The following is a 23106-nucleotide window of genomic DNA, read 5'->3' as shown; positions in this document are numbered from 1 at the left end:
GGCAACGGATAGCTCGACGGCGAGCTGCGAAACTATTAGGAGGAGTGCCGTGCGGCACCCCTCGTGCCAAGTGCCAACTGGCACGACAAGTGCCGCACGGCTATCCATTAATATAGGAAACTGAAAGCTAGAAGAAAGAAAATGAAAAAGAGAGAGAGAAAGAGACACTGTGCTACAAATCTAAACATGAACGCAGGTAACAAAATTATGCATGTTGATAAAGTTTACATATATGTGAACATGCTACATACCAAATACCTGCTCTGAGTACTTCAGTGTCTCTCAGTAGTAGCAAGACTGCTTTCAGAACCTCCTAGGAAAGTTGGTGGTTCTCAATGCCTGGTTGGATACCAGCTAAAAACAGAAGTTCTGAGAAAAGATTTGAAGTCCATGAATCCCATAATTACATTTGCATCTCAAGAGAACAACCTATTGAGACCACACGCATGATGGGTCTCATGGTAAAATCCGCATGACGCCAAGCACACCACCGTGAAAGCATGAGGATAGTACTTGTTTCACTAGTTCTCACATTGCAGCCATGGCTAGTTCTTCGCAGGCTTGGAAACAATGTTGGATCATACAACCATACCGAAACTCACAAATACAACCACAAAGAAACTGTAAATGCTATCAGAAAGTCTACTGTGACCTGCTCCTCTGCCAAACTCATAGTTTGACAAAATTTCTAGGAGATTGCTATGGAAACAAAGGATACCAAGGAAAGCAGCTATGAAAGCAATGAAACTAAGGACACAAACTCGGATGTCACCCGCCCCTTCGTCCTTGTGTTAATTACAAAGTGCTCAGGGTATTTCCTCAGCAGTGCCAACAGGCCAAACCAAGGTTTACCTTTGATTTCACTCGGTGGCCAATCTTCCGATGTCAGGTATTTCCTCACCCTGCTGTGATGCCATATGTTGCCATATTTTTCAAATAGCTGGGTCAAAACAGAATAATCAGATAAGGATACATGAATAGATAAAGAACATAAACCCACTCAGACCATGAAGCTAATGGCTCAACCATCTGATATCTAGAACACCTAAAAGCTGCAGACTGCTCAAGCAATGAGAATCAAGGACGACCAAATGCAATAAACATCTTAAAGTGAGATTAACCTTCTTTCTGGAAGGAAGACCAGTACTTTAGTAAGAGTCACGTTCCACACGTGAAAAACAATGGGCCATAGTAACATGTAACAAAATCCAAATTGTAATCGCCATAAGTTATGGATGCTGGTCACTTTTAGTAAGGACTGTATTCATTGGATAGGAGAGAGAAAAGGAGCAGGAAGAAATCAATATGCCAGTATGCCCCATTGCTTCAAAGAGAAATATTAAGCCCCAAATTAACCATGTACTAGATTGGGCATCTTTTCTTCTAATTTCTTTCTTTTCTGCTTTAGTCATTGTAACTAGTAGTACAGCCTTCGTCATATCTTTACCAGGAAAATGATTAGAAAGAATGTTTTCTACAGATTGATTACAGGGAATGAAGAATTTATTAAACTAACCAAAAGGGTAAATAGAAAAACAGATGAATTTTTCTGTCAGCTTCTTCTCTTAAAACTTACATTGATCACGTTTTTGCTATCTATGGTGCTTCCAAAATCAACATACATATGTGAATTCATATTAAGCCAGACCTGCTATCCTTAATTTCAATTGAATTGAGGCTTTAAATTGAACATTAAATAGAAACCAACCTAACATCAAAAGTATCGCATCTACACGTGCCATATAGCATACAAGAAAACATAGCAGGCAAACTTCAAAACCACTTCCCATTCCTACATTAAAGAAAACTATCCCTTAGACTTCCTTCTTGTAGAAGTCCACAATGGGAAGATTAATGAGGATTTACTTAAAAGGACAGAAGCAAATGATGTAATCAGTACTATGGACACTTTACCGCTCATACAGCAGCCTGTGGAAAGAGAAAAAAATCTCATTCATGTCCTCAAGAAATAGTACGTCACATACTCTTTTCAATATTTTTCTTTAGTTGCATTTCAATAGGGCTTTCTAATAGCTAAGGTGCCGTTTGGATTCCAATTAGGGAAAAATCTAGAATAGTTATTCTAATATCTAACTCTCAAAATTGCACATCTAATTTAGAGTAGGAAAATAGGGTGTTTGGTTGTAAACTAGAATAGTAGTGTAATAATTACTTTTATGTGACATAAAATAAGAAATAAAAATTGACTCAAATATCCTTAATTAGGTATCTAATTCAAATTAAAGTGTTTTCATTTCTTGTAAGTATGCAATACATTCTTAAATATGAAATGAGCTAAGTAAGTGGTAGGAGAGAGGAGATGTGGGTAAACTGAGCGAAAAAATTGAACGGAAACTTTTGGTTTAAGAATAAAATAGGTAGGTAGTAGGAGAAAGAAGAGACAATTTTCATGTAAAATAATTTTAGTTAAATCAAGTAAAATTATTCTTGGACTTATGTATGAAATAATTTAAATAATGTTTCTAATCAAGTAGAGATAATTTGATGTTTGGTTACAAATCCAGAATAGTGTTCCTTAATCTAGAATAAGGAAATCCCTAACAAGGAATGAAATGGGAGCCAAGGTTGATTTCAGTAACTCCTTGAGCCAATAGATCCCCCAAAAGGGTTAAGTACTTTAACAATATTTAACTAGTCTCCATTTGCCATCCTAATTAGATTTGGCAAGGCTCAGGTTAGTTAAACGAGTTACACAAATCTGTTTTTCCAATTTAATAGTGAAATCTTTTATAATCCAGGTTTGGGTACATCAATAGCCTTCTCTCTGTTACAAGCCCATTTAGTGAAATTCTTACTTGAATACTTCTAAATGCTGCTCATTTACACAGTTAATATAATTTTTCACTTATAGAACAATCATATATCTTCTCTTTATTTGTTTAATTTGTACTGTGCTAATAATGAAACCCAAAAAGTTTATTTTAGGCTCTCAATAATCTTACAAGTTACAAACCCTGGAGTCCTATCGGCAACTTTCAACATGTATTTGAAAAGGAAAAAACAATCTTAAATCCAGGCTTCTAATTTAGCCGTATATCCTGATTATTATTCTTAGAATACCTCTCTTTTGCTTCTCAAAACGAAGAACCTACTATGATCTTTTAGTACAATCCGCCAAAACTTAAGTTTTACTTGGTGAGTTGTATTAGTCCAAATCAGACAAAAGATATCAATTTGCTCATCTTGTTCGACACTCGCTTTTGAAGTTCAAAAGGTTGAGAGCTTGGAGTAGTGTAGTGCACTATTCCCAGCTATTTCCGTGACTTGGTGCGCATGTCTGAGGCTAAGAGCTTGGATTTCTTGATAAATTTCATCAGAAAAGGTCTATTCCATTTCTTTGAGCTTCTTAAGTTGTAAGGATAATTTCACTTAGACCTCCCCCATAAGCTATTACATATTTTCACATATATTCTTTAAATTCTTTTTAGTACACATATACCCCCTAAACTACAAGAAACGTCTCAAATTCCCTTTCCGTTAATTTTTCATTATGTTTTCCGTCCATAAGTCATCACGTAACTCACACATGAGTAGGTTTATGATCTTTATACATTTATATTCTGAGGGAAGAAAGAAAGAGAAATTTTAATGTACCCTTTATGTTTCGTAATCAGAAGGGCATTTCTATCTTTTTCAGCTTTTTTGTTAAACATGTCAAGAGGTGAGCAGTTTCTAACAGTTTAGGGGGTCATTCCCGTTGAATATTACTTGAACCATTACAATTCATTATAGAGCTGATAAACCATCAAATATTGTCTTGCATATTCTTAGAAGCATCAATCTGGCAAAGTACCACAAATGTCTAAATGGAAGCTAGATTACAATGCAAACTAATTTAGAATCTGAAAATCTTCGTTCAGACTTACATGTTTGTGCCTAATATCATTGACCATTAATTCAATGACTGACTCTCACAACTTAAAAATTCAGGGAACCTAACCTACAAAATATTTAGACAAAGTTTGACTGAATTTCTGGAAGATATTTAAAAGATTGAAGTGGTCAGCTTATAAATTTTGAATGTTAAAAATTGATGCTTCACCCAATAGAAAACCACATGCTATAATATAATTCATCATTAGGACAAATTTATCAAAAAAATACGATCCAAGTTTACAAGCTCTTTAAAATTGAAAATGTCCTTCAAGATTATTTGTAATTTCTCAAATGCATGAGAAACAACAATTATTTGCTAGATAAGTTTCAACTTACCACTTCATGAAGTTTTGTCATAGGCATCCATTCTCCTGGGCCACAAAGATCAGATAGCACAGTAGCTACAGATGAAATGACATCTTTCTCTTCCAACTGCAATAGCTGATGATTATCTGCTTCTCTCAGCCATGCCTCAGACTTTTTTACTGCAGAAATTGAAGTAAATGCAACATTATCTAAATAGGGTTCTATTCAAACAACTGTATCAACTTGAAGCAATGATACATCATTTAGCTAGACCAATCATGAATGCAAACTTTTGATCAAATCAAAAAGTTTGAAATATTAAGTCTGTCAGACAGCAATGAATTAATGTATATTATCCAAGATCTTAGCAACAAGAGTGAAGCCATTAGAGCCAATAAATTACATTGGAGAATGCCAATTTGGTTGAGTTAACAAGTTTCATAACATTTTATATCGAATATAAGTGCAGATGGTCAAAGTTATTAAAATGCTAGCTTGATTTCAGAGGAAAAGGACAAATTTTGGCACTTAACTAGATTCTAGAACTATCTGATGTCAATAGCTATGTTGTTAAACATATGCAGATTTTGCAAAGACAAACTTGCATAATGTTTTCCAAGGAGGGGCTTTAATATTTGGATGAAGGTTCCCCTAATGTGAGATTAGGGGAGAAAGGAGAAGCCATCCATGTGATCCAGCAATAGACCACCATTCAAATGATGTCAGCAGGAAAGCATGACATCCTTGCCCCAAGTCGTAAAATGTAATGTGGCCCACGTTGCCTTGCTCCTCCCTATCATCTTGCCAACATGGTGAAGGCCTTAAATATAGGTTTACTGCTTCCAATAAAAACTGTATTAACTATCATCCACTAAGTTGGTAGTTTTGCATGTTTAGGATAGTTTCTTTATGAATCTTTGACAAGGTGTAATAACTACCCACGATGATGGAGTTGTGGAGTCTGTTATGTAGTATGTTTAGGAATCCCCTAGTAGTTTGCTTATGTCGTGCTTGTAACAACCTCTTCCTCCTAATCATAAGGAAGTTAGACCCTTTTTATCCAGTAAGGAAGAAATGGCAAGCAACCAGTGAAAATAAACAAATAAGGGGCAAATCTTGCTTATTGTACCGGATTTTTTCTTTACCTTTTCCTTAATTTTTTCCATTCGAATTTCTTATTTATGTTTATGTTGTGCCAATCAACCAGTGAAAATAAACAAAACTCTGTCTTTTAGAGTAGGAGGTGGAGCTTCCTCGGAGTAGCTCACGAATTCCCTCATCCATAGCCCTCTGTTTTTTTGAAGTCCCACATCACCTTCCCTATACTTCTCTAACAACCTTTTCCTTCTACAAAAGTGTCAAGTTGCTGGGCAGGTTGCATAAAATTGATATCGAGATTTCCTTCCTTGAATTTATGTTAAAACATCCTATTTCCCATCAGAGCTGAACCAAAATAATTAAAGAAAAGCCCTTGGCAAACACGTGATCAATCGCTCTACTTTTATAACCATCTAACAAACTGAAAACCTTAAAAGATTCTAGTCCAAATACAAAACCCTATCAACAAATTCAATAGAACAATCCAATAAATTTACTGCAAAATTTCAAGAAAGAACCCAAAAAGTACAAATTTTGATAGCAGCAAAACAAAATTCAACAATTAATATACTAGCAAACACAGCAATCTAAACGCAAAGCCAGCCAATCGAAGAAACAAAAGGCAATCCAGCTAACCTACTGCAGAGAAATTAATCAAAGAAACCAAAAAAGATGAAATTTTGGTACATACCCAAATGCCCCGACGGCCGCTGCTTCCCAATCCGATCTCCCGCCTCCTCATTCCGCAATACCCTCTTCAAACTCTTGCCTCCCACGACCGGCCTTATTCCTTCCGCCTCCTCCTCCTGTTCCTCCATGTCATCCCCTTCCTCTTCCCCATCCTCTTCCTCATCACCATCACCATCACCATCGTCATCATCACCGTCAAAGGCCACGTGGCTCGCCGAGGAGATGGGCATTCTGGCGACGGGTCGGGCATCGAAAATGGATCGTGACGGGAGGAGGAAGTAGAACTGCTTGTCCCCGATCTGGAGGAGGTCTTGGGAATCGAGCTTAACGGGGGGCGTTCCGGGCACGTGGAGGACGCCCTCGACGAGGCAGCCGTTCTTGCCGATGACCTCGAGGGCAAAACGGCGGCGGGGGAAGTCGTAAAAGATGCGCGCGTGGTGGCGGGAAATGTTCATGCCGCCGCCAAGGCTGGCGAGGTCGACATCGACCTCCGACTTCTTGCTGTTGCGGCCGAGCACGATGGAGTAGGTCTGCATGTAGTACTCAAAGTCCTCGCCCTGGAGCTTCGCGAACCCCACCTCTGAGTCGCCGGCGGTCGAAGCGGCGGCTCCGACAGCGCCAGCGCCGGCCCCGCCTGTGATGGGTTTCCGGGTCTTCACCATGAAGGACTCCTTGGGATTGGAAAGAGAGAGACGGTAAGAGACGGGAAGAGGTTAGCGTTTTATATTTTTGCTTGTTGGATTTGGATTATGATCAAGTTCTAACCTGAACCCGATAACCCGGTAAAGATGCAGAGACTTTGTTAAAAGGGTAATTTATTTTTGGGTAATTAATTTGCAAGTTTTTTTGAAAGCATATATTTAGAGGTTAGTTTACTTTTAATTTCATTTGCAAGCTAAGACATTTTTGATATTCTTTTTCCACAAACTATATGCTTGAGATAAGAGAGACGAGAGAAGTATGGTACAATTTAATGTGTTACGAATAAAAAGTTTTTTTTTTTTTACAAAAGACGTCGTGTTTTATTTCAAATAATAAAACAGTACAACAAAGTTTAGAAATGTATAATAGTCTACAATAAAAATAAAATCAGCGTATCCCTCTTACTTTCAATCAAATCTATCAAACAAAATAACCACTAAACTGGAATTAATCTCACACTATAAAAAATGTTAACATCCACTTGCAACTAGACTAGAAGACAAGCAACATAAAAAACCCAAAATATTTTGAGTTATAAAATGTCTCTCACTATTTAAGCTAAGAAAATAACTAAAAAAGAGATTTTGTATACAGACACTCAGTAAGATTTCTTTTCCATTGCTAGGGCGTCATCCACTAGTCAATGATCTCTTTCATTTGGGTCATCTTCTTAGTTTTCTCTATCGCATTATCCCCCTAAAGTCATGCTTAGGAAAAAAAAATAGACAAGTTATTCTATGGTAGGGTTATTTTGTAGTTTTCGATTTATCTATAAACATTCTATTATTCATTTTCAACCATAGACTCTAAATCAAAGTTCAACTCAAATAAGAGTCAACTTCGTAAAATGTAGACATTCTACTATTTCTTTTCAGCCAAAGACCACAAAATTAGAATCGTACCCTGGATAAGAGTCCACTTAGTAAGACTCTTATTTCGTGTCAAATTTGTGTCCATAAATCAATTCTTAACATGTTTAGGTGTGTTAGTCATATTAGTGTTATTCCTCCGATAAGTTTCTTCACATATGTACATCTCATAAAAAGGTAATACATATACTCCTCTTTAAAGCAAAATATACATGTATTTTCGATCTAACTCTTATCCTGTAAATTATTTTTTGTCAAAATTTTATTCTAACATATCAGCCACAAGAAAATGCACACATTTAAAGGTATCTTAAACTACCAAATCTTTAGAATAGAGTGAGAAATGATCTCCATTCATTGTTCAGAAAACTATATAAAAATTTCATATTATAAATCTCATTGCTCGTAAGCCTTTATTTTATTTTGTTCCTCCTTTCATTAAGACTAATTTCACTGCTCTCCATTAGAGCAATCAAATCTTGTTAATTATTTCTCTTATGAGATATCTTTTATACTTTAAACAATCAGTCCCGTTCTAAATATTCTGCAAAGTTACTTTTTCATCTCAAATAATTCTCTAGTAGTCATATTTTATTCTCCACACCAAATGTTTTTGCTAGAAGTTGATAGTCTTCTCATTCTAAACTTTCCAACTAGCACCAGTGTGAAAGATCTTATTAGTCTACAGCACTCCTCTCCTAAAAGGAGACACACTTTGAGCTATTAAGTTCAAAGTGTTCTACCTTTAGTTTTTTTATAATATCATTGCATTATTATATCTCTACCCATAACTAATTCTTAGAGTTGAATAATTGCCACCACCATTTTGCAACTAAAACATTATTCATATCAAATATCAATAATCCATGTTTCTCGAAGTTCTTTTCTCATACAAAAGTGTTTATTATTAGATCAAAGAATATTTTTTAACCTCCTATATACCCTTCCATAAAAAAGTTCTTCTCAATATATCAATCATTATTTTTATCCACACCAACATATTAAAAATGGATAGATCGTATAAACGAAATATAACTCAACACAGAATTGATTAAAATAATTCTCCCTTTAATGACAGAAGTTTATCATTTTGACCCACGAGCTTCTTTGAAATTTTATTAATCACTAGTAACCAATCACATCTTTCTAGCTATCATGAGGAGGTAGCTCCAAATTTTTAATGGATAGTTTTTTCAATTTATAATTCAGTAAGTTAATAAACTTCTTTTCTTTCTCAAGATTGCTATTCAAATAAAACCAAAAGCTCTTATTAAAATTTATCTTCAAATTCGATACTGCTTCAAATAATACAGAATAAATTTCAAAACACTAACTTCATGCTCATCTACCATGAGAAAAACCAACATACCATCTGCATATTACAAGTTTATAATCTTATTAGGTTTCACATCCTCTCCCAAATCACATAGTGAACGTATTTTTTTTAATTGATTTCCTCAATTATCTTGCATAAGATATCCATTATCAATATAAAAGGTTGGAAAACAATGAATCCCTTCATTTCAATCCTTTGTGACACTCAAAATACTTGCCTAACTCTTCATTAATCATGATTGCTAAACAACCAATCATGATCGCCTACGTCACCTAATGAATTTAATTCTCAAAATAACATCTACACTTCAAGACATCTAGCAAGAAGTCTTATATCCCTTTATCATAAAATATACCTCTGTTTAATAAAGGCACTTTGATAATTCTTAACCAAGTCCTCTATGACACTACACAACCTAATAGTCAATACTTTCATAATAATTTTATAGCTACAGTTCAACAAACTAATAGATTTATATTTTTTAAACTTTTCAGCACCAATTCTTTTAAGAATTAACATTAACATAACATAATTCAGTCTATGCAGACTTCCTTTACCATCATAGAAATCATGAAAAATTTTCATCAGGTCATGTTCTATCAGCTCTCAAAATTTGTGATAAAATTTCATACTAAAGCCATCTAGGCTAGGTTTTTTTTTAATCAATCATCTCAAATATTGCCTTTGAGACCTTAGCCTTAGTAAAAGGTTGCTTTAACCTAATCACTTCCTCATTTTTAAGCTTGAAAGATCTCATAGATTATCAGTTATCCACAGCCTCCAATTATCCACTTCTCCAAATAACTTTTGATAATACATAATATATAGGTCTTAATTATATAAATGAGTAGTGCACACAAAAATTTCTCATAGGCAAACCATAAATCATCAGAGAGAGAGAGAGAGAGAGAGAAAGAAAACCAAGGCCATCAGCATTCTACTTTCAATTTGAGTTAACCATCAGTTTAATTTGCCACATTCAAGGAATACTGTGATATTCTAACATTGAGCCCCACAAAATTTATCACTCAACGTTCCCACTCTCTATGAACCACCCACTATTTCATTCCTTGCATCTAAAATTACAATACACAAGCTTGAAGACCTAACCAAAGGAAGCTATTAATTTTCCAACAAAATTGTGGGGGAATCGTATATAAATGAGTGTTATATTAGCCAGCCTTGACATCAAGAGAAAGCTAGAAGATAGCAAAGGCAAGCCACTAGCTTGAGAGAAATTAGAAGAGAAGCTCCAGATGAGTCTACATTAGGCACAGTCGATCCGAATCCTGGAGGACTCAGTCCACCAAGACCACCACCAGTGCCACTGAAGCCTGGCGTGTCCGTTGTTGTTGTTGGAGTGTTACCGTTGGGTGTGCCAGTTGTCCCTCCTGCAGTGCTGCAGAAAAATGAATACACCAGTATTAGCTTAGTTGAACAATCCAGTTCTAGTAAATGTTGCAGAATAAATGTGCATCCAATCTTGTATACAATGCCAAGCCACTGCAATCTACAATACTCAGCTCAGAAGTCCAGCAGCAATTCAAAAAGAGAATAGAGAAAACCAACTAGTCTCAGAAGGAATAACTGTACAACTAGAAGATATTATATATATTCATGATAAATTAATAACGATTAGTTATGTAGATTTGGGGCCATTGACTTCAGCACAGATGCCAGATGCAGCAACAATTTTATCCATGTTTGATTCCTATTAAATTGGAATACAATGATAAATCGAGGTAGAAAGTTATAACATAGTAAATTGGAGATCAAATACTGATAGTTAGCTCTTTAACGACTCCATTTCTACATATAAGCACTGATAAACAATTTATTAGTGAGAGGGTATTTAAGTTCCGTATAATAGTGACCTATTTTTCTCTAACATGCATAGATTGACTTTTGGGATGAAGTCTCGATCCAATGATCTCCCTCATATCCTCATTTCAAATGTTTGTTATTCAAGGTCTATCAACTCTTTATTTGTTACACATTCTGCTCTAGGAATGGCCACCATAACCACAAATAATCAACTTAGAGGTTTTTCCTTTGTCATTGTCAACCACCTTAATTGGAGAAGTAATATAGCAAAAAGAAAGAAATGAATCTGATAGACGTGTAACACTAGATTTCATGCTATGTGATGAAGTTTAGGCGAGGAAAATGACGTTATTTCTGAATGGAGAATTGATGACATCTAGCAACATTTTGAAGGCAGAAATTACTAAATTGTATCTAACACAGGTTCTAGATAATCATATTGCCACAAGGCAATAAAAGAGTGATGTAAATTAAATCTCTTCTCATCATCAAAGTATTGCATGTATAATGTTGAGCATCAACTGCTTAAGACAGATATAATTGACGACAACAAAGAGGCAACAGGTGCTTAATCAAGCAGAAAGAGAGGATGAAATAATGAAGAGTAGGAAGCAAAATGAAGAGAATGAAAGCAACTTTATTAGAATTGTCTTCTATTGATCTTTTAGAAAGTCCTTCTACATCCTTCAGTCAGAAAGAATGATATGTATTCATGCCAAAACTCCTTCAATCCTTCATCAGAAGGTTGAAAAGATAAGGTTGCCACTAATTATGAAAGGCGCAACTAAGTCTTCCTGATATAAAATAATTGTCTCTAATACTAAAGGGAAAAGAGTTGCATGCTTCATGCAACCAGAATTTTCAGGCATTCAAGTATTTTTCCGTCAAACCAACGAGCGTGCATCCTATCAAGTCTAAGTACCACCATCAACATTTCCACAGTTCAGACGAACAGAAGAAGCACCTCAAGTTAATTATTGGCATCATCTTATAACTTGGCCATCATTATATTCTTTTTCATTAATTTGACACAGATAATCACCACCATTCCTCCACTCTGTCTGCTAATGTCAGATAATAATTTGCTTCAGAAATGTTTTTGAAGTAATAAATTATAGATGTTTCTATCGACTTGATTCCCTACAAGCACTTAAAAGCTCCTTGACCAAGGCAAAATCTTTAACGGCAGAAAATCACCTCCACTCTCATCTGTTCATGTGCTTGACACATACGTACTTATGTTTTTGCAGTAGCAGCTATAGACACTTTAATAGCAAAAATTAAAACAACAAATATGTAGTATCTTATAATAAGTTATCACTAATAAAACAAATCCTGGGTCTACATGAATGTACCGCTAATTCTTCTACGACTTCTACCAGATATTTGTTCACTACATTAACCCTATAATTTATTATGAAATTTTTTGGACAACCCAATGTCTATTAGAGGTTGCCAAAAAGACCGGAACTACCATATAGAAAATGAAATGAAAATGCACCATGCGAATTAGATACTCAGAATGACCACTGGAATCTGAACTTGTTCACATATATATGAGCCCTTTTTCCTGCAAAAGCCTAGGGATTGCAGATAGAACCTCTGATTATCTGGGTTTTTGGCATTATTGTACCTCTTTTCACCTCCAATTCCAAACTAGCCCTCTCATTTTTCATTCAAAGACAGCCTAATACCTTCATAATTGTTGAATGAGATTGACAATTATATCAAAATTATTGAAGGATTTCAGTTAAGTTCTCTTTAAGAAAGAAAGGCTTCATGCCTTCATCCTTCAAAACAATTCTTCAAGGGAGGCAAATTCCATCTCTCAGACTCAAAATCAACTAGAAGGCACAGAGAAAAGCCTCCAGGTTAGTGAAATTCATGCAATAGGAGAAAGGATTCAAGAGAGCCCCACAGATTACTTATTCATCATAGTAAGATACAGATCAAAGAGAGAAAGAGTTGCTATAACTTCATAATCACCGCAATTTCCCACTAGTAAATAAATGAACAGAACAGCAGTGAAATCATTACCTTTTGGATGATGGGTACGTACAGGATCCATAACCTGCAATACATCAACATACACAAACTATCAATCACCAGCCAATTTACTAATCAATCCATTTCCTAGGAAAAAAAAATCACACAAAAAATAAGTCCTAAAAGGGATAGGCATAGATAGGTTAAAAATTATTTAATTAGAGTTAATCCCCATTCTCTCTAAAAAAACGAACATCTAAGATAAAAATTGGAATCTATGTATATAACTAAAAGATGTAACATTATCGTACTAATTCACTGCACTAATAGCGTTTCCCTAAAAAGTCCCTCTACTACCAGTGTGCAGTCCACACAGCGAAACCCAGTTTCTCCTCAGAACGTACAAAGCTTTCCAGCTGGGACGCACGTCTCCAATCCGGCCATCTCCCTCAATATTCGCGCCACGTCAGAATAGAGTTCTCTTTGCATTATCACACCCAAAAAAAATAAAGTTTTGCTCCAATCGCCACATCTTTTTCTAATGTGCAAAACACCACCTCTATTAATGGTTTTACTTTTGCAATTTAATTACATTTTTTTGTTTTTTTATTATTAATAATAACCATATGTACTCGGAATACAAACACTCAGTTTTGCTAATTCAAAAAACTCTGATTAAATTGCAAAAGCGCCCTTGAGTAGTCTTCCGCAAATATCAAGTCAGTCTGAGGTGGACTTTGCAAAAATATCTAAAAACGCAGGCGGTGATTCGCAAAAAAACCCAAAAAAAAAAAAAAGAAAATTGTGGAGAGAGAAGAAGACGACGACGACGACTAGTAGTGGTAACCACTCACTGGGATCGGTGAGGGAGACGGCGGCGGTGCCGGCGAAGTCGCATGCGCCGGGAGCGGCGTTCGAACGCTGGTAGTAGCTATTGAAGGCGTAGGAGGCGTGGGCGGCGAGGGTGTTGGGGAGGTAGCAGAGCCCGCTCGCCGCGATGGGTGCGCAGTCCGCGCCCCCTGCGCCGCACGCGTAGTCTATCGCCGCCTGCAGCGCCGACACGTTAGCGCCGCTCTGAGCGATGCACCACATCGCGCCGTCCCCTCTCGCCGCCCACGAGAAGAAGAGGAGGAGGAGGATGAGGAGCGGAAGCGGAAGCGAAGGAGGGATCGGTAAGCGCACCGACGGCGCCCCCATTGGTCTAGGACCTGATCAAAGGGGAGAGGAGGGTGAAGAGAATATAGGAAAGTGGTTCTCTTTGGGTTCCTCCTACGCTCTCTTTTCTGCTTTTCTTTTGCCGCTCGCTTTGGTTTGCTGAACTCTGGACGGTCCTCGGTTAATGGGGAAGGGGATCGTATGCAGCCGAAGGTTCAGGAGCTTTGCTGTATTCGGGCTTACTTGGCAGATTTGAATTGGCTGGAAAAGTAGTTAACCAGAGCTTAACGTTAAGACCGGCATGTATCCCAAATGTAGGAAATTGCTACAATCATGACTGGAATCAAATTGATTCCTATAATCATGACAGGAATCGACGTCGCAAGTTGATGTAGTATTGTAGTGTAACGTTACTCGGTCGGTGCTTTGGGTTGATTGCGGTATAAGATAGACAAAGATGTTAACTATTCGGTTGAGTAACACCGACCAGTAGTTTATTAGTTGGTAGGTACCAGGTAATAAGTTCGACTAATTCCAAATAATATTTAGTAAAATTATTTAGTAGTTTGATTCAATTTGATTAATGACTCAACAATGAGATTAATTTGAAAGAATAACTTGACAGTGCAACGATTTAAAACAAACGTCGGTAAAGTTTAGTTCAAAATAATTATTCAACGATTTATATAGCTTAAATTTAGACTAGACAGTTAAAAGCTAGATGAGACCTAAGTACCTCTGTATCTAAAAAGAATTAATCTTTTATTTAGCCCATATCTAATCATCGAGCTCATAAATGATTAAAAAAAAGAAATAGATTGAATAACTATCCGGTTGAATAAGAGATTATTTGCTCGAATAAACCTTTATTGGTCCAACCAGGATGGATATAACATCCATTAGCGAGAGCCAAAACACAAGCAATCATCAATAATCTGTGAATACTATGCTAATCCAACAACAGTAATGCGAAGGGGAATTTATTAACATTACATTTAGACCGCTACAAATGCGTTAGAGAAGATTACAGATATGGTATTGAGTTAACGAGATAAAGAGTCTTGTTTTAAACAAGTCCACTATTAAATGGCAACGGAATAATAACATTTATTAGCAAATTTTCTGGCTCGCCGGCTTATTTCCAACTTCTGGAAACAAGCCTAAAATGTACAGCAAAATGGAACAAAAGGATTAAAAAAGTAGAACCCTTTCTCAGTATTGGCACATCCAGGATTACCTAGAGGAGTGCATAACATCTGAAATATAAACCTGAGTCTCGGTGCCTAAAAATGAAGTTTCTAAGCTCTGCTGAAGCCTTACATTACCATCCCACCATCTATGGTGAACACCTGCAATTTTGTCATCATGGTATATTAGAACTTTCTCTAGGATCACTGGGATCACCCAAAGAGACAAAATCCATAGACAAAAACGAAGAGATGCAAAGTTAGGATATGATAATAAATAACCAAACCCACTAAGCAGTAGACCAGGTATTTCCAGGTCTATCATCAGTTGTAATTAATACTGCTGATAAATTGATCAGTAATACCTGTCCAGTTATGTAACTTGCAGCAGGATTAAGGGCCAAGAATTCCACTAGGCCAGCAACTTCTTCTGGCTGGCCATATCTCCCTGAAGAGCATGTATTAAATTATTAAATAGATTTTATACTAGTATCAACTTTCAGCCTTCATCAAACCTCAAAAGGTGGTGGCGAAGAGCCGACTAATTTTCTTGCATCAGATAGTAAGAGAACAAATAAAAAATTAGCATGAAGTAACATTGTTAGAAAGCGGAACCCTATTCGATTTTTTTAAAGATTATGATGAACAGATTTAAAGGGTCGGCTTTTATATAACCGCTTCAATTGATACGATTGATACAAAATAAATATTAATCAAACTAATATTTTAAGAACTAATCAATTCAATAGCACCAATAAATATTTAATCTGACAATATAAGATTAAAAGAAATTAAGAATCTGACGTGTGAGGCATGGTAGTCACTTGCCTAAAGGCAACAGGTGCCCTCTCGTATAGAATTTCTCCCCGTGGTACCTCAAATATCCAACCTAGGTCCAATTCCTTTTTTGATTTAACAATGGCACAACACAACAGATCGACTTGTTATTTATTAAATGCTCCTCCAATCAAAACTAGAGATGAAAATAGAGTAGCGATGATTTTGAGAGATAGAGTAGAATCTTTTTATTATCAATCTAGAAGATAAGATCTCAAGTTGAAATATATATATATATACTTCAATTATCGTAGAAACTAGAAAGTTTAAAAAAAGAATCATGAACCAACCTCGCAATCTACCCATTCATAACAAAGTTCCTATTTTTACAGAATTTGTTACCCACGTGACCATGTTGGAGGTTTTTCTCCCCTTTTATTTATTTTTATTTTTTATATTTTATTTAATAATGATTTTATCAAATTTTAAATTTTAAATCCAACAATCCCCCACAAAATGGGTGAAAAACAACCAAATATAAAAATCTATAATTAGTTTTAATAATCACACTGACTTTTTTACTATGTATCAAAATAGGTATCATTTGGGTTTGAACCTACTCTTAGTTATGATTGTATTGAGCCGAAGATCCATAGTGGACTATGCCTTGAATCAGGTCCTTTATCAATCTTCTATAATCACAGAGTATGAGGAGCATATATAGTTTTTACTACGGGTTAGCGCTTTCTGGACATGCGCTTGTCTTGATTCTCATAAGAATTTTAAGAGTTTGCCCATGCCCCATAATCACAGCCTCACAATTACTCACTTAGGTGAGTTATCAAAAGGTGTCCATAGCAGAACACACAATTTAGAAAAATCTGTATTGGACTCATTAAGAGATATATATATATACAGAACATGTTCGTCCATATAGAACAGCCCATCATAGGAATGGAAAAGAGTGACGTATCTCCTAAAACGGTGTTCCCCTCCATCAATCAACAATTAAGCCATTGAAACTTATTCGTGGATGACTTTAATCACAAGCCAGGATTCATCGCTAAAACGGATATATGGGCTTAAGCCCCATTCCCTCGATGACATGACTATTTAGGTCCTCGGATTGGCTAAAGTTGGGGAGCTTCTCCCCTAAGTTAGGGCTTCAAGTGGCATGGATGATACACCTCACTCGGCGAATTGTTGGATTTGAAATTTTCAATTTTAAAAAGTCATTATAAAATAAACAAAAATAAATAAAATGGGAGGAAAACCTCTCATGTAGTCATGTTGGTAACAAATTCCATAACAATAGGAACTTTGTTACCAACGAGCAAATTGTGAGGTTGGTTTGTAATTTTTAAATTCTCTACAATGACCAAAGTATATTACATGTATACATATATATATATATATATATACAATTTGAGATCTTTTGTTTTAGAACTACAAGAAAAAGATCCTATTCTATCTTTCAAAATCTTTTCTACTCTTTTCAACTCTAATTTTAATTAGAGGAGCACTAAGTAATAAGCCAAACTGTTGAGCTGTGCCATCGTCAAATCAAAAGAGAACTTGTACCTATATCACGGCGGAAAACCCTACACAAGAGGACCTATTGCATTTAGAGGAGTGACTGGCACGCCTCAGGCCAAATTCTCAATTTTTTTTAAATTTAATATTGATATTTAGTATTGTTAGATTAAATATTTATTAGTGCTATTAGATTGATTATTATTTAAAATAGTTTAATTAATATTTATTTTGCATTGATCATATAAATTAAAGTGGCTAGACAATAGCCTACATTTAAAATATATTCATCATAACCTAAAAAAAAATGAATAAGGGTTCTTCTATTCTTAACAATGAACTGTCAAAGGCAGACATACAATAGTAGTTTCCAAATGTAATCTGAATAATATTATCATAGTAGAGCTATAGATAATAATTTATGATTTGTTCTGCTAGTGTCCAATAATGTAGGTAGGTATTGAAGCATACCTAATGGAATAGTCTCCAAGATTTTCTTCTCAAGGTCCTCTCCAAGTTTGGCAGTCATATCAGATGCAATGAAGCCCGGAGCAACAGCATTCACCTAGGTAACATGTGAATGGATATTGAAGTCACATTGGAGAACTACAAACCTGACATGTACATTTCAGATAAAAATTAGAGAAGTTCACATTGATGTTTCTGCTTGCATATTCCCTTGCAATTGTTTTTGTGAAACCAATTACTCCAGCCTTGGCAGCACTGTAGTTAGCTTGACCAGCATTGCCAACAAGACCGACTACAGATGCTATGTTGATAATTCTTCCCTGTATAGAAGTTGTCAATGATAGGAATAGAGCATTGTATGATAAAAATAATAATTATTATTATATATGTATATATACTATGTAGAAATCTCTCTCATACAGATGACATATCGCATCATTATGTGAGAAACAGTAAGAAGTAACTGTATAGACAGTTTTCTTTCTTCCCTTTCGAGATCATAGACAAGTAGCTTCTGTAGAATCCAAACATCGTTCAATATCCCACAGACCAATTAAGAAGAAGCATTTCAAAAGAAGATGATCGATAATGAGGAAGCATGATAATCTCAAAAAAGATCCCCTTATTAATCAAATTGAAGCCAAAAGGAAAATTCAGTGGACATACCTTTCTCTTTTTCATCATAACTTTTGCTGCAGCCTGTAAAAGAACAACTTATTATGATGAACCAATGAACAGTTTGGTATGTAAGTCGTAATGCTAGAAATTATGAAAATTACCTGCGTACAGAGGAAGACACCAGTAAGATTTAGGTCAATTACATCTTGCCACTGTGATTTCTTCATCCTCATTAATAATGTGTCTCGTGTGATTCCTAGTAACAATTCCATGTTGGGTTTTAGAAATAAAACTGTAAACTGTAAAGCTGCAAACACAGAAATCATTTTCCCAATGACCTGCATTATTAACTAGTATGTCAACTCTTCCCCACGCATCAGTTGCCTGAAAGCACGGCACTTCCATGATATCAGCATAGATTCAAAATAATAATAATAATAATAATAATTTATTATTATTATTATTATTATTAAATTTTGGTCTAATTTTAAAATTTTGACTTACTTTTTTCATCATAGATTCCACATCAGCTTCTTTTGAAACATCCCCTCCGAAAGTAATGGCCTGACCACCAGATGCCTCAATCTGCATCAAATAGACATAAAGGGGGACATGATACCGCATGACATTTCTGATTTTCTTCTATCTTTCCTTATGGAAAATGCAAGATATATGTACTCATAAAGAAGGACATGCGTGTAAATAAGGAAATGCCTATCCCAGAAAATTTCGGTGGCATGAATTGAAAATAAAATACGGTAGTCAACTCTATTATTTGGTCCAATTGCTTTCAATATAATCATTCTGAATGATAATGCAGTGAACATCAGCAAAAACACTTGGGGGCAGATAGATACTTCCATAAGTAAGTAAAATCAAGTAATTAACTTACTTCATTGGAGACCTCTTCAGCTTCGCTTGCTGACCTCGCATAATTTACAAGGACCTGAAAGCCAGTCGAGAAGCAATCACCTACCATTTTTGCATAAAGGTGTATAGGAAGTACTTTTTTGACAATCATGTCGAAACATAGATAGAATGAGTGACACATGGAAGAGCCAGATGTCCAGATGATCCTAATTAGAATCTAAGTATTTAATAAGAAGGCATGTTCACTTCAGGAATAAAATGAGGATCTAAACTAATAGTATTCTGCAGTATATCCTGCCTAATTAAAGTTTAACAGCTGTGTCTGAAATGTTAAGAATAACAGGAACAACCACAAGGATTGACTTGATGTGTATCTTGAAATAAGTGTGAATTTCATTCATTCTTCCTTCCAATCAGCATTGTTCATCCACCCTCTGCATATTTCCACTATCCAATAAATATCCTAACAATCTGATAGCTAATCTCCACTAACCTCCTAAATACTCTCACATCAAGTCAGAATTATTTCAAGATACAGTATCACCTTTGACATGATACAACTCCAATATCAATATGATGGTCAATCATATCTTCTGCACTATCTTTGACATAACACTCAATTTTATGCTTTTCCGAGTTTATCTTTCACACTACATTTATTGATCATAAAAAAAACAAAAAATTCCTTCTTTTTGGATTCAAACTAAGACTGACCTGACTGATTGCCAATTGGAACACAGAGAAAATAGGCTAATTTTGATGTGCAACTTGACTGATTAACTAAAGGATTGGGCAGGGGTCTACATTAACAACTTAATGCAAATCCAATCCAGACCAAAATACTACAAACTAATAAAAAATTATAGCTGGTTTATTATCAAGCCAATTGAACTGTTAAACTATTCAGATAATAACTCACGGCCTCAAATCATTTCCCAACTTTCTTTCTCTATCTCATGGTTTCTGGTAAAATGGCCAAATTGGCCATTAAGTCACTGATATTTCACATACAGAAGTATTTAATCTTTACTTTAGCAGCAAAGAGCTGAAAATCTACTAACCTTGCATCCATTTTTGCCGAGAGTCAATGCTATAGCTCTTCCAATCCCTCTAGAAGCACCAGTAACAACAACTACAGGAGCTTCTATCTTTTGACCTTCTTCGACGACTGCTTGTTTGACAGCTGCAACCCGAGTTCTTATTCCTGTATATTTAATTTGCGGATATGACTAGAAAATATTACACAAGTTCCACAGAAAGAAAAAAAAACAAATGACAATAGAGCAGTTTTAACTTCTCAGACTTAATACACTTTAACTGAAAAATACTATTTTAGTTGCACACAAATCGAACTATCAAGATAAGAGGAGTGAAAATAGTATGGTACTTATCCAAATTGACTTCTAGACGGATTTTAAGTAACTATAGGGATTACATTATCTATGAACTACCAAAATTGAGATATATGCTGCAATGAGAAGATAATAGATAAAAATAGAATTCATAACATCCAGTTTAAACTTTAGTTTACCAAGTACAAATAGTTTCACTTGATGAGTAAGGAATCAGGTGAGTGAAACTATTCCTAGGAGCTCAACCAAGCTAGATGCATTCACTAGAGGCTTTCTTGCTGTATGTACATAACAATGATTTCATTAGCTAGATGCAAAACCTCAGTACAGGGCTTGTTTCACCATATCCAGGGCTCATACTACCAAATTCAACTTAACTCAGCATACATTAAACGGGAACTTAATGTCAAATTTGTTCTAACGAAAAGCCCAAGAGCCAGCCCCAAAACACACTTCTATGCACCAAAACAGCATCCAAGGGATCAGCTTTCATAAATGTCAGGTCAGTAGTTCTAAGAATCCAATTTAAATGAAGTCCATTACCTTTCTCCATACAACTGCGACATCCAAGGGAAAAAATATAAACCCGCCAAACTCAAAAACAGGAGAAATGATTACCGGAGAAGGCGGCGACGACGGGCTCCGATCTCAGTTGGGACCGTAGGGATTGAGACCGCGCGGCGCATCGGAGAGGCGCCGGCATGATGACACGTAGCGCGGATCTCCGAGTAACGGCGGCGCCCGGGGCGATCGCCGGAGGAGTGAAGGCGATGGAGGCGGCCATGAGATCTCGAGAACTTGGAGCAATCGAAGGGAGAAGAGAAGAGAAGAGAGTATGTAAGGGTATTTATAGGTCGTCTCTCCTTCCTGAGACGGGCTTGGTTTCTGTTCTTTGGAAGCTCCGCGAACGCGAGAGAGAGGGAGGGGGCGGGGCGGAACGAACGAGGGAAGTTTGGGGGTGAAACGAGACACGACCGTCTCTCAGGTGTCATGCACGTGAGTTTGGGTTTGTTATCCTAGAAAGAAGTAAATTTTTAAATTTATAGTAATGGTAAATATTTATGCTCAACCTCAACTGGAGCAAGTTGCAAGCTTTCATTCATTTCCTTGCCTTCTATTTAATAAATTTCTAATTACCTAAACATATATTTATGCAATATATATATATATATATATATATATACAATAGAGGGAAAGCATTACACTGTATAAGTCCGATTTATCCTACATAGGTTGAGATTTTTTTATTTGTAGCTGAATTCGTATTTATATTAAAATAGTCTATGCATATATATTTCTGTGTTAGAAATATAATATTCGAATCAATATCTGTTTATTATTTAATTTAAATATTATGAAATATTGGTGTAAAAGATTTTACTATATGTTTATCTCTATAAATTTATAGCATTTATATCGTTTATTCCTGTAGATTTAGAGAATGAAGACGGTTACAAAGACTATTTATATTCCGATTTAAATAAAGATAGAATTATTCTAATTGTCCAATTTATATCGAGCGGGCTAACTCTTTTATCTAATCTATAATTAGCGTACATCTCATTCTCTACGGTAATAATAAATAAATAAAAATTTGCTTCAACGTCAAGCATATATATTTCGTGTTAAATACTTATAATAGATTTGTTCCTATGGATGAAATTGCAATATTTGAGCATGGACTATTTAAATGTTTTTGTTAAAGATTTGCTCGAATCAAAACAATTATTCGAACAGGATTGGATCCATTCAAACGGTCTTGCTGTAGATCAGCATTCTAAGATCCATGTGTCGGGGCATTTGAACAGGCCCTAGAGTGTTCGAACGTAAAAGTCCGAGAGAATTGCACACTACAAGCATTCGAACGGCTTTATAAGTGTTCGAACGCCTTCCTGTGTTCCAGGATTGCACTCACAAGCATTTGAACGGGTCCATCGATGTTCGAACGCCCCACCAATGTTTATTCAGTCTCAAGTCAACCCTATAAATAGATAAGTTTGATTTTATGGTATTAGATGTGTAGGTTGCATTTTGCAAAAGAGAAAATATGAGAGAGTTTTGCAAGATGAGAGAGTTCTATGAGAGAGTACTCATCTATTGTATTTGGGAGAGATTAAAGAGGGTAAACACTTTGTATTTGTACCTCTATTTGTATTGGATTAGTAGATTGAAGCTTTGCACCGCCAGTGAATATATATATACATAACTGAATCACTTAAATCTTGTCTTCTTTTTTTTTCTTCTTTATAGTCTGTATTTTGGAGTTCTTATTTGTGATTAATTTGGGTATTAGAAAATCTCTACATCTAGCATCTTGATTATGAATTTTCTATTTGGTATTGGTATTAGCTTTTCTAATATTTGGTTTACCATAATCTATTGCCATTTCTATTGAATTTGTTTATGGATGTTTGAAATCGCTTCCGCTATCTTTCACT

At 35.7% G+C, this 23106-nt stretch overlaps 3 protein-coding genes across 3 annotated transcripts; all 3 read right to left on the bottom strand.

Moving 5' to 3' along the window:
- Window positions 1–181: 181 nt before the first annotated feature.
- LOC140801902 (FHA domain-containing protein FHA2-like) lies at window positions 182–6682 on the bottom strand. Its single transcript, XM_073157268.1, has 3 exons — window positions 5993–6682; window positions 4234–4382; window positions 182–940 (listed from the first exon to the last, which is right to left on the bottom strand). Exons 1-3 carry the CDS (start codon window positions 6651–6653, stop codon window positions 731–733), a joined length of 1020 nt encoding a protein of 339 aa, XP_073013369.1. The 5' UTR covers window positions 6654–6682; the 3' UTR covers window positions 182–730.
- A 3131-nt stretch (window positions 6683–9813) lies between these two features.
- LOC140801903 (PLASMODESMATA CALLOSE-BINDING PROTEIN 2-like) lies at window positions 9814–14035 on the bottom strand. The gene is made up of 3 exons (XM_073157269.1): window positions 13563–14035; window positions 12760–12793; window positions 9814–10297 (listed from the first exon to the last, which is right to left on the bottom strand). Exons 1-3 carry the CDS (start codon window positions 13903–13905, stop codon window positions 10087–10089), a joined length of 588 nt encoding a protein of 195 aa, XP_073013370.1. The 5' UTR covers window positions 13906–14035; the 3' UTR covers window positions 9814–10086.
- A 792-nt stretch (window positions 14036–14827) lies between these two features.
- Window positions 14828–21677, bottom strand: LOC140802242 (3-oxoacyl-[acyl-carrier-protein] reductase 4-like). The gene is made up of 11 exons (XM_073157700.1): window positions 21287–21677; window positions 20378–20520; window positions 19339–19392; window positions 18951–19031; window positions 18785–18830; window positions 18608–18702; window positions 18495–18527; window positions 18014–18148; window positions 17832–17925; window positions 15416–15498; window positions 14828–15212 (listed from the first exon to the last, which is right to left on the bottom strand). Exons 1-11 carry the CDS (start codon window positions 21450–21452, stop codon window positions 15180–15182), a joined length of 963 nt encoding a protein of 320 aa, XP_073013801.1. The 5' UTR covers window positions 21453–21677; the 3' UTR covers window positions 14828–15179.
- Window positions 21678–23106: the final 1429 nt, after the last annotated feature.

This window comes from Typha latifolia, chromosome 15, assembly GCF_019914945.1.
Source record: "Typha latifolia isolate L0001 chromosome 15, TyphaL0001v2, whole genome shotgun sequence".
NCBI classification, from domain to species: Eukaryota; Viridiplantae; Streptophyta; class Magnoliopsida; order Poales; family Typhaceae; genus Typha; species Typha latifolia.
This window is presented reverse-complemented; position numbering and strand designations above follow the sequence as displayed.

Coding starts and splice junctions, on each gene's coding strand:
- LOC140801902 (XM_073157268.1), bottom strand. CDS start 6,653: ATGGTGAAGACCCGGAAACCCATCACAGGCGGGGCCGGCGCTGGCGCT. Junction 4,383..5,992: donor GCGGCCGTCGGGGCATTTGG/GTATGTACCAAA, acceptor CAATTTCTGCAG/TAAAAAAGTCTGAGGCATGG. Junction 941..4,233: donor TGACAAAACTTCATGAAGTG/GTAAGTTGAAAC, acceptor GTTTTGACCCAG/CTATTTGAAAAATATGGCAA.
- LOC140801903 (XM_073157269.1), bottom strand. CDS start 13,905: ATGGGGGCGCCGTCGGTGCGCTTACCGATCCCTCCTTCGCTTCCGCTT. Junction 12,794..13,562: donor CGTCTCCCTCACCGATCCCA/GTGAGTGGTTAC, acceptor GATGTATTGCAG/GTTATGGATCCTGTACGTAC. Junction 10,298..12,759: donor ACGTACCCATCATCCAAAAG/GTAATGATTTCA, acceptor ATTTTTCTGCAG/CACTGCAGGAGGGACAACTG.
- LOC140802242 (XM_073157700.1), bottom strand. CDS start 21,452: ATGGCCGCCTCCATCGCCTTCACTCCTCCGGCGATCGCCCCGGGCGCC. Junction 18,703..18,784: donor CATACTAGTTAATAATGCAG/GTCATTGGGAAA, acceptor AATTGTTACTAG/GAATCACACGAGACACATTA. Junction 18,149..18,494: donor TTATGATGAAAAAGAGAAAG/GTATGTCCACTG, acceptor ACTTCTATACAG/GGAAGAATTATCAACATAGC.